We start from the raw sequence: 17,303 nt of genomic DNA, 5'->3' as shown, positions 1-17,303 counted from the left end.
TGATTTATACTGAAACTAATTGACCTATGGTCACTGTTTCCTAAGTTGCCCCATATTTTTACATCCGTGATGAGGTCTGTATTGTTAGTAATCAGTAGGTCTAGTACCACATTGGTTTGTTGGTGCGATCACCATCTGACGCATGAAATTGTCCTGCAAAACATTTAGGAACTGCCGAGCCTTAGATGAATGCGTGGTTCCTTCTGCCCAGCCTATATCTGGATAATTAAAGTCCCCCATTATAATGACATTTCCCATCCTTGCTGCCATTCCAAGCTGTGATAGGAAGTCCACCTCCCACCTCCCCCTCCTCCCTCTGGTTTGGGGCCTATAGCATACGCCCAATATTACTTTCCCCACAGTGCCTTCCTTTTGAAGTTCTACCCATAGGGATTCTACCTCTTCCTTAGCTCCATTTGTGATATCGTTCCTCATATTTACTTTGTTTGTTATTTACATTGTTCTTGATATACAGACATACCCCTCCCCCTTTTTTACCTTCTCTATATCTGCGATATAGGGAATACCCCTGAATGGTCACCAGCCAATCATGGGAGCTGTCAAACCAGTTCTCTGAAATTCCCATAAATTAAAATCCTCCTCATACATTAGCAGTTCCAGTTCACCCATTTTGTTGGCCAGACTTCTAGTATTGGCATACAAACCTCGTTATTTTGTCCGGTTGCATACTATATCATCATTAGATGTTTTGAGACTGCACTTGCGATTTGCCTACCTACCTACCTTGGGTTTAGGATCTCTGGACACCCCGCTGGCTAATTCTATGTACATCTGTACCCCCCATCACCTAATTTAAAAGCCCCTCTAACTTGTTGGCCATCTTCTCTTCCAGTACGGCTGCACCCTCGCCATTTAGGTGCAATCCATCCCTACTAAAGAGCCGGTAGCCGACTGAGAAGTCGGCCCAGTTCTCCAGAAACCCGAAACCCTCCTTACTACACCAGCTCCTCAGCCACTTGCCTCTCTGGTGTGGCTCGAGATACAGGTAGTCTTTCTGAAAAAAAAAAAAAAGTCCCTGAAATCATTTTTTAGGACTCTCCATCTCCCTCTAACTTTGTCATTGGTACCCATGTGTACCATGACAGCTGGGTCTTCTCCAGCTCCACCTAATATTTTGTCCACCAGATCCGTGATGTGTCGAACCCGAGCCCTGGTAAACAACAAACAGTTTGGCCCATCCCTAGTGATAATTATTTAATTGAGTACACAGAAACAAAGCGACTATTGTCCTAAGAAAAACTTCGGCTTACCATTGCACTTCGTCCGAGTGATGTCTAGCTGGAAGCCTCCATTGCACTCACATGAAAACCTTTGTGGGCCTTTCACACAGCGACCATTCAGACAAGAGCACTCATTTGACTCCTCTTCTGAGCTATCTTCACCTAGAATGAGAATAATCAAAATAAAGCATGCAAACAAAACTAGCAAATACTATCAGTTTCAAACCAAAACACAAACATGTAATACTTGAGATGTTTATCAAGATCAAACAGCTAATTATTTTATAATGTCATGCTATACATTATGGCCTGTAAAGATTTAATTAAACTCCAGCGAAACAAAAATTAACCAATTAAGTGCATACAAGATGCACAGCCTACTTATTCATGGTTTTCATCTAAGCACTGCTTTTGTGCATCATCTCATTTCAATGCTGAAATCTTTCTAGCAGTCTTCTGTTCTTCAAACACTATTTTGCCCGGCATTAGAAGGTTCAGTGGGTATTACCAGTGCTGGCTATTTAACCGCTTGCCGACTGTATAACTTACATATGATATAACACATCATGTGCCTAGTATGTGATCTGCGCTCCCAGCCAGGGTCGGACTGGGAATAAAATTCAGCCCTGGAAATAATTTCATACCAGCCCCATAGCATTATTATACCAGCCCAACAGCATAACGTCATTATTTTCTTGTTCATAAAAGGAAAAAACATGCATTTTAAAGCACATTTGAAGAATGTATTATAGATAAGACAGATATGAAAGCATATAGAGCTTTATATGTATATACAGTGGGTACGGAAAGTATTCAGACCCCCTTAAATTTTTCACTCTTTGTTATATTGCAGCCATTTGCTAAAATCATTTAAGTTCATTCTTCTTCCTCATGAATGTACACATAGCACCCCATACTGACAGAAAAACACAGAATTGTTGATATTGTTGCAGATTTATTAAAAAAGAAAAACTGAAATATCACATGGTCCTAAGTATTCAGACCCTTTGCTCAGTATTTAGTAGAAGCCCCCTTTTGATCTAATAAAGCCAGGAGTCTTTTTGGGAAAGATGCAACAAGTCTTTCACACCTGGATTTGGGGATCCTCTGCCATTCCTCCTTGCAGATCCTCTCCAGTTCTGTCAGGTTGGATGGTAAACATTGGTGGACAGCCATTTTTAGGTCTCTCCAGAGATGCTCAATTGGGTTTAAGTCAGGGCTCTGGCTGGGCCATTCAAGAACAGTCACGGAGTTGTTGTGAAGCCACTCCTTCGTTATTTTAGCTGTGTGCTTAGGGTCATTGTCTTGTTGGAAGGTAAACCTTCGGCCCAGTCTGAGGTCCAGAGCACTCTGGAGAAGGTTTTTGTCCAGGATATCCCTGTACTTGGCCACATTCATCTTTCCCCCGATTGCAACCAGTCGTCCTTTCCCTGCAGCTGAAAAACACCCCCACAGCATGATGCTGCCACCACCATGCTTCACTGTTGGGACTGTATTGGACAGGTGATGAGCAGTGCCTCGTTTTCTCCACACATACCACTTAGAATTAAGGCCAAAAAGTTCTATTTTGGTCTCATCAGACCAGATAATCTTATTTCTCACCATCTTGGAGTCCTTCAGGTGTTTTTTTAGCAAACTCCATGCGGGCTTTCATGTGTCTTACACTGAGGAGAGGCTTCCGTCGGGCCACTCTGCCATAAAGCCCCGAGTGGTTGAGGGCTGCAGTGATGGTTGACTTTCTACAACTTTCTCCCATCTCCTGACTGCATCTCTGGAGCTCAGCCACAGTGATCTTTGGGTTCTTCTTTACCTCTCTCACCAAGGCTCTTCTCCCCCGATAGCTCAGTTTGGCCAGACGGCCAGCTCTAGGAAGGGTTCTAGTCATCCCAAACGTCTTCCATTTGAGGATTATGGAGGCCACTGTGCTCTTAGGAACCTTAAGTGCAGCAGAAATCTTTTTGTAACCTTGGCCAGATCTGTGCCTTGCCACAATTCTGTCTCTGAGCTCTTCAGGCAGTTCCTTTGACCTCATGATTCTCATTTGCTCTGACATGCATTGTGATCTGGAAGGTCTTATATAGACAGGTGTGTGGCTTTCCTAATCAAGTCCAATCAGTATAATCAAACACAGCTGGACTCAAATGAAGGTGTAGAACCATCTCAAGGATGATCAGAAGAAATGGAAAGCACCTGAGTTAAATATATGAGTGTCACAGCAAAGGGTCTGAATACTTAGAACCATGTGATATTTCAGTTTTTCTTTTTTAATAAATCTGCAACAATGTCAACAATTCTGTGTTTTTCTTTCAGTATGGGGTGCTATGTGTACATTCATGAGGAAGAAGAATGAACTTAAATGATTTTAGCAAATGGCTGCAATATAACAAAGAGTGAAAAATTTAAGGGGGTCTGAATACTTTCCGTACCCACTGTATATATATATATATATATATATATATATATATATATATATATATATATATATATATATATATATATAAGCAAATTCCAGGTAAAAGCTTTAAAAGTGCTAACATGGTACAGGAGGTGGTCATAGGCTTTGTGGACATGGTACAGGAGATGCAGAGGCTTCGGGCATGATACAGGAAATACAGGGGCTGTGGGAATGGCACAGGAGATGCAGGGGCTGCGGGCATGGTACAGGAGGACATGCCAGAGGCTGCAGACATGGTGCAGGAGATGAAGGGGCTGTGGGCATGGTACAGGAGATGCAGGGGCTGCAGGCATGGTACAGGAGATGCAGGGGCTGCGGGCATGGTACAGGAGATGCAGGGGCTGCGGGCATGGTACAGCAGATGCAGGGGCTGCAGACATGGTACAAGAGATGTAGAGGCTGCAGACAAGGTACAGGAGATGCAGGGGCTGCGGACATGGTATAGGAGAAGCAGGGGCTGCAGACATGGTACAGGAGATGCAGGGGCTGCAGACATAGTACAGGAGATACAGAGGCTGCGGGCATGGTACAGGAGAGGAAGAAGCTGCGGGCACGGTGCAAGAGATGCAGAGGCTGCGGACATGGTACAGGAGATGCAGGGGCTGCAGACATGGTACAGGAGATGCAGGGGCTGCGGACATAGTACAGGAGATGCAGAGGCTGCGGGCATGGTGCAGGAGGTGCAGGGCTTATTTTAGAGGGAATTCCTCTCACTTTCTTTTGTGTCCAATAGATAGGAAATTATTCAAATGGCTTGATTGGGACATGGATGGCAAAAAAAAAAAAATCCCTACTCTATTCAAAACAAAAAAAAAATAAATAAAAAAAAATAAATAAAAACGTTTTGGCTTCATGTATACTGAAGTTACATAAACTATTATGGGAGTAAGTGCACTTGCTCATAGTGGCTGATGTAGGATTGGAAAGAGTGTATCCATCCGTCATTGGAGCGCAGCGGGGGCCAGGGCTTCAGCGGCCAATGCTTAAAGCGGCTGGGCGGCCCCAATGCTTAAAGCGGCCGCATCATGCGGCCCCAGGGCCGGCGGCCCTACCGGGAAATTTCCCGGTATCCCGGTAGGCCAGTCCGGCCCTGCTCCCAGGCAGGGGGTGTGCACGCACGCACGTGCCTGCCAGCCTAGTGGTGCTGTGTTTCGATCCAGCACCGATCAGTCTTTAGGTCCAGGCCAATGATTTTTGGCCTGGTCCTGCTTATCGGTTCTGATGAATAACAGATCAGCACAATGATGTGATCTTCTCTCTTAGAGTCCTTTTCGGTGCCAGCGTGAGAGGAGATTACATCACAGTGAGTAAAAGCAGCACAAAGTTACACAAGCACTTTTGGGCACATTTAACCACCTGATTGCCCCCCCCCCAGTTAACCCTTTTACACCATGTCCCAGTGTCATTAGGTACAGTGAACAGATTTTTTTACTGATCACTGTATTAGTGTCACCGGTGACGTCAGACAGCATTAGCATCAATCCCAGATAGCGTCAGATTGCCCACAACATATTAGTTAGCACATTTAACCCTTTGATTGTCAGTAACACACACACACATACTATAAACCTGCATTACTAGTATAGTGTCTGAACGGATCAATATCTTTGATCAGATCAGAACTATAATAGCATCACTAATAGTAAAGTTTCCGCAAAAAGGCAGCATTAGCAGGATCAGCTCTGACATTTGCCAGCACCTGCGTTTAGAATATCTGCCCCCCCTCCCCAAACAAGTGCAGTGTCAGTATATCCCTGTTACTTCTGTTAAACAGTACACACAACCACTGCGTCAGCCAGGCCTAGCAGGTATATTTTATTTGTAGCGGTTCAAACAGTCCCTGACAGCCAGGTGCTTTTTTACCTGTGAGTCACACTAGGTACCTGTAAATTTAGTGGCCAAAATGTCCAACAAAAGGTACACTAGTGAAGAGGCCTACATGATTCTGAGCATGACAGATGAGATTGATGAGGAAGCCTCACTGTCAGAATCAGGCTCAGAATGCAAACCTGTAGAGAGCAGAGGCACCCTGAAAGATAACTCAGACGATGGAGTAGTGGTCAGGCGTACCCGACCTACTAAGGTCAGGCGTACCTGACCCCGTGCCCAGGTTGCTCAGAAAAATTACATAGTTAGTCAGGTTGAAAAAAGACACAAGTCCATCTGGCTCAACCAATAATAAAACAAAAAAAAAAAAAAAAACAGTAGAGAAAACCCACCCATACAATCTCATATACACAATCCTATACCCGCAGTTGAGCCACAGGAAGGTGAAAAAACCCTAGCAAAGCATGATCCAATTTGCTACAGCAGGATAAAAAAAAAATTCCTTCCTGATCCCTGTGAGGCATTCGGATATTCCCTGGATCAACTTTACCTATAAATATTAGTACCCATTTATATTATGTACACCCAGGAAATAATCCAGGCCTTTTTTAAAGTAATCTTAATCTAGTGAGCTAGCCAGAACCACCTCTGAAGGAAGTCTATTCCACATTTTCACAGCTCTTACGGTGAAGAAACCTTTCCGTATTTGGAGACTAAATCTGTTTTCCTCTAGACTTAAGAGTGCCCTCTTGTGCTCTGTGTTGACCTTAAAGTGAATAACTCAACACCAAGTTCAATATATGGACCCCTTATGTATTTAAACATGTTGATCATATCCCCCAAATCTCCTCTTCTCAAGAGAGAATCAATTCAGTTCTTCTAATATTTTCTCATAGCTGAGCTCCTGCATGCCTCTTATCAGTTTGGTTGCCCTTCTCTGCACCTTTTCAAGTTCCCCGATATCCTTTTTAAGAACTGGTGCCCAAAACTGAACTGCATATTCCAGATGAGGTATTACTAATGATTTGTACAGGGGCAAAATTATATCTCTCTCTGGAGTCCATGCCTCTGTTAATACAATAAATTACTTTGCCTGCTTTGGAAACCGCAGCTTGGAGATGGTAAAATTGCATGGTGATTCTCGTAAGCAGTGCCAGTACTACTGCCACTCTACCTATTTGTGAACTGGTGAGCACCAGCGGCCTAGTACATCCTTGTCTTTGACACACAAGCACTGCAGTTACACTTAGTGACGTGGTGGATCCCATAAGCACAGTTCAAGCTGGTGCGATGGCTAATACAAGTAGTGTCCCACAGCCACCAAGAACTCGATTACAGGCCCATAGAGCCCATAGTGCCCTTCCTGATGTGCTTGCAAGTCCTGATTGGTAGCCCACAGATTTTGCAGCACCCATACTTCCCCCATTCACTGGCAAACCCAGAATTCAGGTGGAAACAGCAAATTTACTTCCCTTGGTTTTTTGGAACTGTTTTTCATGGAAGATCTGTTCAGAACTATTGTGGAGCAATTTATATGCCGATCAATTTTCAAACCCAAATTCAAACATTGCCAGACAACTTGCATGGAAACATATCACGGTTTCCAAATGTAAGACTTTTTTGGGCCTTTTCCTTAACATGGGCATTACTAAAAAAACAATATTCCTATTGGTCCACAGACCCAATTCATTATATGCCCATGTTCTCTGCTGCTATGACCAGGGGTAGATACGAGAATGTATTGCGATTTATGCATTTCAGCTACAATGAACTCTATCATCCTCGGGGTGACCGACTCCATGCAATTCGGCCACTCGTAAATTACTATAACCAAAAATTTGCAGACTTGTATAAGCCCCAACAAACAGTCTGCGTAGATAAGTCCCTCATTAATTTTTCTGGTTGCTTTGCTTTCAAACAGTTTCTCTTCAGTAAGCATGCCAGATATGGATTCAAAATGTATAAGCTTTCTGAGAGGACAACAGGCTATATACAACATTTCCTGACTTAAAAGTAAAAAGATAGTCATGTGGAGACCCGCCACTGCCCAGACTACATAGGGAGCTGTGGCAAGATTGTTCGGCACTTGGTGTCACCCTTATTTTGAAAAGGGTACCACTTGTACTTGTACGTAGACAATTTTTACAAGTGTGCCTCTTTTTAGACATTTTTTTAAATTCAAAATTTGCTGCTGTGGCACTGTGCGACCTAATGGCATTGGCTCTCCCAATGGCTTGAAAACTTAGGAGGGGGGAGAAAGCCTGCTTGAGAACAAATTAATTGCTTGCAGTGAAGTGGAAGGACAAGCAGGATGTTTTTGCGCTGTCTTCCATTCACGCAGATATGACAGTCCAAATTGCAACGGCGACTGGTGTCGTTGAGAAGCCCCTCTGTGTCCACGACTACAACTTTAATATGGGAGGGTGGACTTTAACAACCTGTTGATGGCATCGTACTTAATTTCCCACAAAGCCCAACACTTTTGTACTATACAAAGGGTCAGGAAAAGTGGATTGTTTGTAACATTTCAGGAAGAGATAATCACAACCCTTTTGTATCCAGAAGGTGCTGTGGCCCAATTTCCTAATCCAGATGCAGTGAGCCAGCTGCATGAGAGGCATTTTCCGGATGTCCTCCCTGATAGTCCGACCCAAAGAGCACCCCAAAAAAGATGTCAAGTCTGTAGTAGACGTGGATTAAGGAGTGACACCTGTTATTTTTGTCCCTCCTGTCCTGGCCAACCTGGTCTCTGCCTCAAGGACTGTTTCTGTCACTACCACACATTAGTGGAGTATTAGTATAGGGTACAGCCACCACAGTCTAGGGCACACATTCACACAGGGTCTCGAAAGATGTTACATAGTTAGGAAACTGAATTCCACATTTTGAGAGACCCTAACCTGGAATGTTTACAGTTACAAAAAAAAGTAAAGAAAGTAAAAAAAAATTAAAAAGGTAAAAAAATAAATAAATAAAAAAGCCAAAAATAGTCATTGTTTTATTGAGTTAATGTTCTGTTGTTACTGTGTTTTGCTGTTAACCATTATTAACTTTACAGGAACACCATTTAGCTGCAGCACTAATCTGTTTATTCTAACAACAACAGGGTGTGCTTTCAGAATACATACTTGAGTGATTGCAGCACTGTAGGAGAAGATTTCTACCCCGCAGTTAAAAAAAAGAACATATATGCCCAAGCATGGGGGCTGGGGTGGTCAGTGGGCGGATGACACCTATGCTTTGGCTTATATTTTTTTTTTACTTTTCTTGGTAGAGATTTCTTCATCCACATTGATCCATGTGAATCATTGCATGTATGTCCAGCATTAGAAGTTGGTATATGCAGGGCAGTATATTCTAATGGTGGGCATACCACACACATTTTCTGGAAAAGATTTCTTCATCTTCATCGATCGATGTGAACGGAGGAGTCTGTTAGATTCCCTTTTTTTGTTGATGAAAAAAAGTACATTACCAATGGAGTGATGTGATAATTTTGTTGCCCATCTTTCAAATGTGTATTCCTGTTATGCAGTGTTTGTTTTGCCCTTTGTCAAAATGGTTGCTGTGCTTTCTTTGTCTCTCTGCAAGAAGGATGAGATCATCAAAAAGGGCAGAGCAAGGATTGCTGGGTAAGACTGGGGAAAAGAGAGACATGAGGAGACACAGACATTTTTCTTGCTGGAGAACAGAGACTGTAAGTGCTGTAACATCCCCTCACTGAGACACAGAGAGACACTGCTAATGAATTAATGTTCCTGAGGAAAATATCTTATGTTGTATGGATCACTAAATGTTATTTCTTCAATACATGGACATTTAAACACTCTGCTGTGTGGATTACTGTCTATATGGAAATGTTTTCTCAATTGGGATTTCACTTGCTAATCACAAGCCCTGATTGAGTGGAGGCACTGGCACTTACTATAAATCCTGTCCTGATCACACAGATTATATATACTCTGCTCCTAAATACTACACAGGTGGCGTCATCATACCCCAGTAGCCGCCAAGAGTGACCAAAATAGCGCTACACCAATTAACCTACACCAATTAAAAGTATGCCCAACAAGGGCCAACAACGTGCTGGTACGATGTTGGACTTTAAGTGGTTATACCAGGATGATGCCTGCAGGCGTAGGCTTCATCTTGGTATTTTACATAGTTAGTCGGGTTGAAAAAAGACACAAGTCCATCTGGTTCAAAAAAAAAAACAGTATTGAAAACCCAACCATACAATCCCATATACACAATCCTATACCCAATTGTGTATGTATGGGTGGTTCCTGCGCTATCTGAGGCGGTGTTAATTCCTTCTTATTGCTGCACCACGATACTGGTACCAGGAACCAGTTGACACAGTAATTAAATGGGGGGGTTTTGTGGTGCGCTTCAAAAGTGAATTAAACTCCAAGAACTTAAATTGAAACTTAAATATAATATAATTAATAAATTCGTTTGTGGTGTGCGTGTGAAAGATGGGGTGTTTCTTTTTTGTAACTACGTAGCCTTGTAGCTATAAATATATTGTGCTTCAATAATTATTGTGATTGAATAAATCGTGAAATAAACAAATTTTCCAATGTATAAAGTGCTAGGTGCTATAAGTCATCTATAAATACAGATAATGCCAACAAAGTCCTTAAAATCCTTAAAACCAATAGTGATGCAAATAAATGTCCGTTCTTCCAAATCACCACAAATAAAATAATCAAGTGTGTGACTTCAATCTCCAACTTAAATCACAAAGTGCTTCTGTGCAGTTAAAGGTGCTGTGACTTTCTCCTCCACCAGGTGTCACTTCTAGGTGCTCTAAACTCTCACCTCAATAATGTGCATAAATCGCCTGTGTATATATATCTTTTCCCCGATTTTGGTGCTCCACGGCTCACGTGTCCTATCTGAAGGGTCTTGTCCGTGGTCCCGGAATGCCTCTAGGGGTCCGTATTGGGGTACTTTTTTTCTATGGATTCCTTAACTGCTGTCACAACCTCGGGGCTCATCAAATACAAAGGGCCATCATGGTGCAGTATTTAAAAAAAATTATTTTGCATAAACACAATTGCACTTACATTTAATCCGCTTCTTACAGGCATGTAAACAGTATAATTAGCGTTGGGAGGACTTTGCTCCGATTCTCAACGTCACTTCCGGTTTCGGCGGCTCCTCCTACGCGTTACGTCACGTCACGTGACTTCCTCACGGAGTGGCCTATACTGGATGTGACGTTTTATTTATATTGGTCAGGCCGGAAGTGTCGCCGCGGCCATTTTGAAAGGTCTAATATGTTGAATTCCGGCGGATGTTGCCGGTCCGCCATATTGCTAAACATTACCAAGCTTGATTACACTGATTTTTTCCTTTGTTTACCCCGGAAGTGAGGTTGTGAACTTATGATTATACTACGATCTTTCAGCATATGGAATATTAGTGATGTCTCTTAAATATACACACCATATAAACCTATCATTCAACAATCTTTTTACCGCTGACTTTCTTACCACAGTATAAGAGGAACATACAGGAGAGATCAAATATTTTGGGGGAGAGCAGATACATTTATCCGGACTCTACTTCTCTATCATCTTCTTGTTTTGAGGCATAGAATACTCTATTAAAATGAATATTTAAAATCTTCTAAAATATTTTAAAATTATGGAAGGGCAATTACCACAACTTTGTATTAGCATACAATAGGAAATATAAAATCATCTTTTAAGATCCTGTTCTAGACTGCTTGTGTATTAAAAACGTATTCTGTGAATGTGGGTGCTTCTCTACTTTGATTAAAAATCACTAATAAAGCAGTTTAGGTCCACATTTAGACCATTAGGCGTAAAAGAATCCATTTTAAAAATCCATTGGGATTCTAATCTGCTCAGGGTGCGGACTTTGTGACTCCCCCTCCAGTGTCTTTTGTAGGGTGTTATTCCCCAAAATGTCATTTTTGAGGGGTCTTTATGATGATACTTGGCAAAGTGTCTCGACACGGTGTGTTTGTCGCTTCCTATTATTATATTTTGCACATGTTTTTTTTATGCGGATTCTTAGCAGGCGTTTGGTTCTACCTATGTACTGTAGCCCACAGCTACATTCTAAGGCGTAGACTGCTCCTTCTGTATTACAACAGATGAAGTCTCTAATTTTATGTTTCGTTCCATTACTAGTAGATGTAAATTCTAGTATTTTTTGTTTTGGGTATTTTGTTTTTGTACACGCGAAACATCTTTTGCAAGGGTAGAACCCCTTACCAGTGAAAGAAGACAAAGGTTTTTTGGGGGGGTTTATGATGGTTTTGACTATTTTATTTTTCAATGTTGGCGCCTTTTTGTATATAAATCTTGGTTTGTCTGGTATGTTCTTCTTCAGGTGTTTGTCTATTTTTAAAATGTGCCAATGCTTCTTTATTATTTTTTCCACCGCTTTATATTGCATATTGTAATTCAGTATTATTGGTGCATTATCTATATAGGCATTTTTCTTTTGTTTCTTCTCTAATAATTCCTTCCTCTGTGTATTTTTTACTTCTATTACCTTGTTTTTCATGAAGTCTTGTTCATACCCTTTATCCATGAATCTTTGAGCTAGAATTTTTGCTTGATCTTCAAAGTCTTTGTCTTTTGTGCAGTTACGCTTAAGCCTCAGTAGTTGTCCCTTCGGGATATTCCACAGCCAGTTTTTGTGGTGGCAGCTGGTGATAGGGAGGTAGCTATTGCGGTCTACTTCCTTGAAGTGGGTTTTAGTATATATTTTACCGTTTTCTTGTGAGATGCGGAGGTCCAGATATGTAATTTCCTCTTCGCTGATGTTCCAGGTAAGCTTGATGTTTTTGTCATTCTTATTCAATTCTTCAAGGAATTCTTCTAGTGTATTTTTTGATCCCTTCCAGAAAATTAATCCATCATCTATGAATCTGTTATATAAGATGAGTTCTGGAGGTTTATTTTTGTATATGGCTTCCTCCTCCCATTGGGCCATGAATATATTGGCTATACTTGGCGCGAACTTCGCGCCCATTGCGACTCCGATACTTTGATGGTAGTATGTGTTGTTGTACCAAAAATAATTTTTCTTCAAACAAAAATCTAAACATTTAATCAAAAATTTTCTCTGCTTGCAAATTAATCCAGTATATTTTCTTAGGGCCCATTTTGTGGCTTCACATGCTTCATGGTGCTGTATTACTGTATATAATGAAGCCACATCTATTGTGGCCATTTGTACTTTCTCTTGTTGCGGGGTTTCTTCTAGTATTTGCAAGATGTGTTTCATATCCTTTGTATAGGCTTTTGTTTGTGGAATTATTGGCTGTAGAAATGCATCAATATACTGTCCCAGTCTCATAGTGAGTGAGTCTATGCAGTTTACTATTGGTCTCGGTGGGGGATCCACTCCATCTTTGTGTATTTTTGGTATTGAGTATATTATAGGTGTTCTACACGCTTCTGGTACAAGAAATTTAGCTTCTTTTTTATTGAGTATGTCTTTTTTTTAGGCCTAGGTGAATTAATTGCTCCAATTCTTTTTTGTGTTTGTGAATGGGGTTGCTCAATAATTTCATATATGTTTCTCCGTCATTTAACATGTTCACCATAGTTTCTTGGTACTTTTCTTTATCTTGAATCACTATTCCCCCCCCCCCTTTGTCTGCCGGTCTTATTACTACATCTTGTCTGTCTGCTAGTTTTTTTAGACCTGTTTGTATAGCTTTTGACTCATCATATTTCTTTAGTTTGATGTTTTTCAAATCATCTAAAACCAATTCCTTAAAAACATTGATACACTTATTATCATTGATCTGAGGATTAAAAACAGATTTATTTTTTAAATTACTATGCTGGATGGTGTTTGACTCTCCCACTTTATTAGTAGCTTTTATTGGATTGCTCAGAACATATTTTTTAATATTTAGTTTCCTGATGTATTTTTGGATTCCTACATATGTTTCAAATTTATCCAGACATTTTTTTGGTGCGTATTTCAGCCCCTTATCAAGAACTCCCAACTCTTCTTGTGTAACGGTCTTTTTACTGAGGTTGAAAATTCCTTCTCCTATCTTTCTCTTTTCCTTTTGTTTCCCCTCTCCTCCTCGGCATCCTCTCTTCTTTCTGTGCTTCTTCTTTGTGGTTTTGGATCTTCTTTCTTTTTTGGGGAGTGGTTTCTCTTGCCCTTCTCTAAAAAAGATTTCTTGTGTTCATTTTCTTTTCTTCCTTTTTCAGATTGGTGATGTCTTTCTTCCCTTCTTTCTTCCTCTCTCCGATCTCTTAGAGGTGCATAGTAGTTATGTGTAGGTATGGGGCTTCTGTCTCTCCTGTATGTTTCATGTGGCTGATCTCTTCTTTCTCTTTGTCCATTGTAGTGCGTTTCGTGTGGCTGATCTCTTCTTTCTCTTTGTCCATTATAATAGTTAGGTCTATTATAATTCCACTCTTGAGGTCTTCTGCTTGAGTTTTGTGGTGTTCTATATCCATTTGGTGTCCTATATTCCGGTCTTCTTGCGGGTTGGTTGTAGTACCCCGCATTATGTGGAGATCTTTGTCTTATTGGTGTTCTTTGTCTTTGATATTTTGGTGGATAATGATATTGGTTATACTCTCTTTGTGGTTCCCAATTTCTTGGTGGGTAGGGATAATTATTTTGATATGTTTGTCTATTGTGTTCATAATCACGGTTATCTCTATTCCTTTCTTCATATCTAGAGTTTCTTGGGGTGTTGTAATATGCTCTCTCTTGTTGTTGTGGGTACTGGGGTTCCTCTTTGCGCGAATCTCTTCTTACTTCTCTGTTTGATGATCTAGAAGTGTTGTAATAAGCTTCTTCTTTATTTTTTCTCTCTGGTGTAGTTGGGGAAAAGTTATTCTCTTGCCCATTGATTTCAGATTTTTACAATTCGTTTAAGACCTCTTCCATTCTAACTATTTTCTCAGGTGTTGAGAATGTAGAGATGGGATCATTGGTGCCGACTTGGTTTTGCCATTTAAATACCTGATCAGCTTTATAGTCATTCATGTCCCTTACGTATTTCTTTGTCTTTCTTTGTTGCGTCTCTTTATCTCTAATTTTCAGGTCTTTATTTACTTGAGCTGTTAGTCTAAGGAATTCTTGTGTTTCTTTAAACGGTTCCAAGAGTGTTTTCTGTTCGGCTATTAATGATTCAATATGTCTTAATTTCTTTTGTTTTCTTTTTAACAAGAAATTTATTAGTTCCAGTCCTTTGTCGTTGAAGAAACTATACCATTCGTCTATGGCCTCTTTATCAATTAATCCGTCATTTATAGGTACTTCCCATCTTAGTCTTCTGAGAACAATTTTATCTTTAATATATTTATCGAAAGTATTTATGTCCCACCAAAGACTAATTTTTTTCTCTAGATTGTGTCTCAGTTTCCTTATGAGGCTTTCCAGATCATTTTCTTTGCGATGGTTATCTATATTAAAGATATCTTCAATATCTATATTTCTACCTTCCATAAAATCAAAGACCTCCATGATTGCTGCAGGAATCGGTATCTAGTTTTATATAGACAATTGTGTATGTATGGGTGGTTCCTGCGCTATCTGAGGCGGTGTTAATTCCTTCTTATTGCTGCACCACGATACTGGTACCAGGAACCAGTTGACACAGTAATTAAATGGGGGGGGGGGGGTTATGGTGCGCTTCAAAAGTGAATTAAACTCCAAGAACGTAAATTGAAACTTAAATATAATATAATTAATAAATTCGTTTGTGGTGTGCGTGTGAAAGATGGGGTGTTTCTTTTTTGTAACTACGTATCCTTGTAGCTATAAATATATTGTGCTTCAATAATTATTGTGATTGGAAAATTTGTTTATTTCACGATTTATTCAATCTATAAAGTGCTAGGTGCTATATGTCATCTATAAATACAGATAATGCCAACAAAGTCCTTAAAATCCTTAAAACCAATAGTGATGCAAATAAATGTCCGTTCTTCCAAATCACCACAAATAAAATAATCAAGTGTGTGACTTCAATCTCCAACTTAAATCACAAAGTGCTTCCGTGCAGTTAAAGGTGCTGTGACTTTCTCCTCCACCAGGTGTCACTTCTAGGTGCTCTAAACTCTCACCTCAATAATGTGCATAAATCGCCTGTGTATATATATCTTTTTCCCGGAAGCACTTTGTGATTTTTCCTACACATTCATTACATTCACTCTAAGGTAGCAGCACACCCAAGCCGAATCAGCACACTTTCCTACCTATCACAAATATATTTATAGCTACAAGGATACGTAGTTACAAAAAAGAAACACCCCATCTTTCACACTCACACCACAAACAAATTTATTAATTATATTATATTTAAGTTTCAATTTACGTTCTTGGAGTTTAATTCACTTTTGAAGCGCACCACAAAACCCCCCCATTTAACAATCCTATACCCGCAGTTGATCCAGAGGAAGGTGAAAAAAAACCCCCAGCAAAGCATGATCCAATTTGCTACAGCAAGGGAAAAAAATTCCTTCCTGATCCCCCGAGAGGCAATCGGATATTCCCTAGATCAACTTTACCTAAAAAAAAAAAAAATGTAATACCCATTTATATTATGTACACCTAGGAAAGAATCCAGGCCTTTTTTAAAGCAATCTAGTGAGCTAGCCAGAACCACCTCTGGAGGGAGTCTATTCCAAATTTTCACAGCTTTTACGGTGAAAAAATCTTTCCGCATTTGGAGATTAAATTTATTTTTCTCTAGACGTAAAGAGTGCCCCCGTATCGTCTGTGTTGACCTTAAAGTGAACAACTCAACACCAAGTTCACCATATGGACCCCTTATGTATTTATACATGTTGATCATATCCCACCTTAATCTCCTCTTCTCAAGAGAGAATAAATTCAGTTCCTCTAATCTTTTCTCATATCTGAGGTCCTCCATACCTCTTATCAGTTTGGTTGCCCTTCTCTGCACTTTTTTAAGAACTGGTGCCCAAAACTGAACTGTATATTCCAGATGAGGTCTTACTAATGATCTGTACAGGGGTAAAATGATATCTCTCTTTCTGGAGTCCATGCCTCTGTTAATACAAGAAAGGGCTTTGCTTGCTTTGGAAACAGCAGCTTGGCATTGCATGCTATTATTAAGCTTATGATCTACCTGAACACCCAGATCCTTCTCCGCTATGGATTTCCCCAGTTCTACTCCACCTAGTATGTATGATGCATGCATATTCTTAGCCCCCAAGTGCATAACTTTACATTTATCAACATTAAACCTCATTTGCCACAAAGTTGCCCAATGAAACAGTGCATTGAGGTCAACTTGTAAGTTGGAGACACCCTGTAAAGAAGTTATTCCCCTGCAAAGCTTGGTGTCATCTGCAAAGACTGAAATGCTACTTTTAATCCCAGACCCTATATCATTTATAAAGATATTAAAAAAATAAGGGTCCCAACACTGAACCTTGGGGTACACCACTGATAACTTTAGACCATTCAGAGTAAGAATCATTAACCACTACTCTCTGAATTCTATCTTTTAGCCAATTTTCTATCCAATTACAAACCGATCTTTCCAAGCCAGTAGACTTTACCGTACACATTAGCCGTGTGTGGGGAACTGTGTCAAACACTTTTGCAAAATCCAAGTATACTACGTCAACAGCCACCCCTTCCTCCAAGGTTTATCTTACCCCCTCATAAAAAGAAATCAGGTTTGTTTGACAACTTCTGTCTTTCATGAATCCATGCTGTCTGTTGCTTAAAATATTTTTTTCCATCAGGAACTCATCTATGTGGTCTTTTATTAAATTCTCCAA

General features: G+C 40.3%; 1 protein-coding gene across 2 annotated transcripts in view; it reads right to left on the bottom strand.

Moving 5' to 3' along the window:
* Positions 1-17,303, bottom strand: part of LTBP3 (latent transforming growth factor beta binding protein 3) — a 1,036,617-nt gene that overhangs the window by 34,235 nt on the left and 985,079 nt on the right. For both annotated transcript variants that reach the window (XM_082271069.1, XM_082271070.1), the window contains one exon: positions 1,272-1,403. In XM_082271069.1, the coding sequence (XP_082127195.1) occupies positions 1,272-1,403 (132 nt within the window). The remainder of the gene's footprint in view (positions 1-1,271; positions 1,404-17,303) is intronic.

This window comes from Pelophylax lessonae, assembly GCF_965119305.1.
Source record: "Pelophylax lessonae genome assembly, chromosome: 10".
NCBI classification, from domain to species: domain Eukaryota; kingdom Metazoa; phylum Chordata; class Amphibia; order Anura; family Ranidae; genus Pelophylax; species Pelophylax lessonae.
Note: the sequence above shows the minus strand (reverse complement) of the source record. Positions and strands in the feature narration are given on the sequence as shown.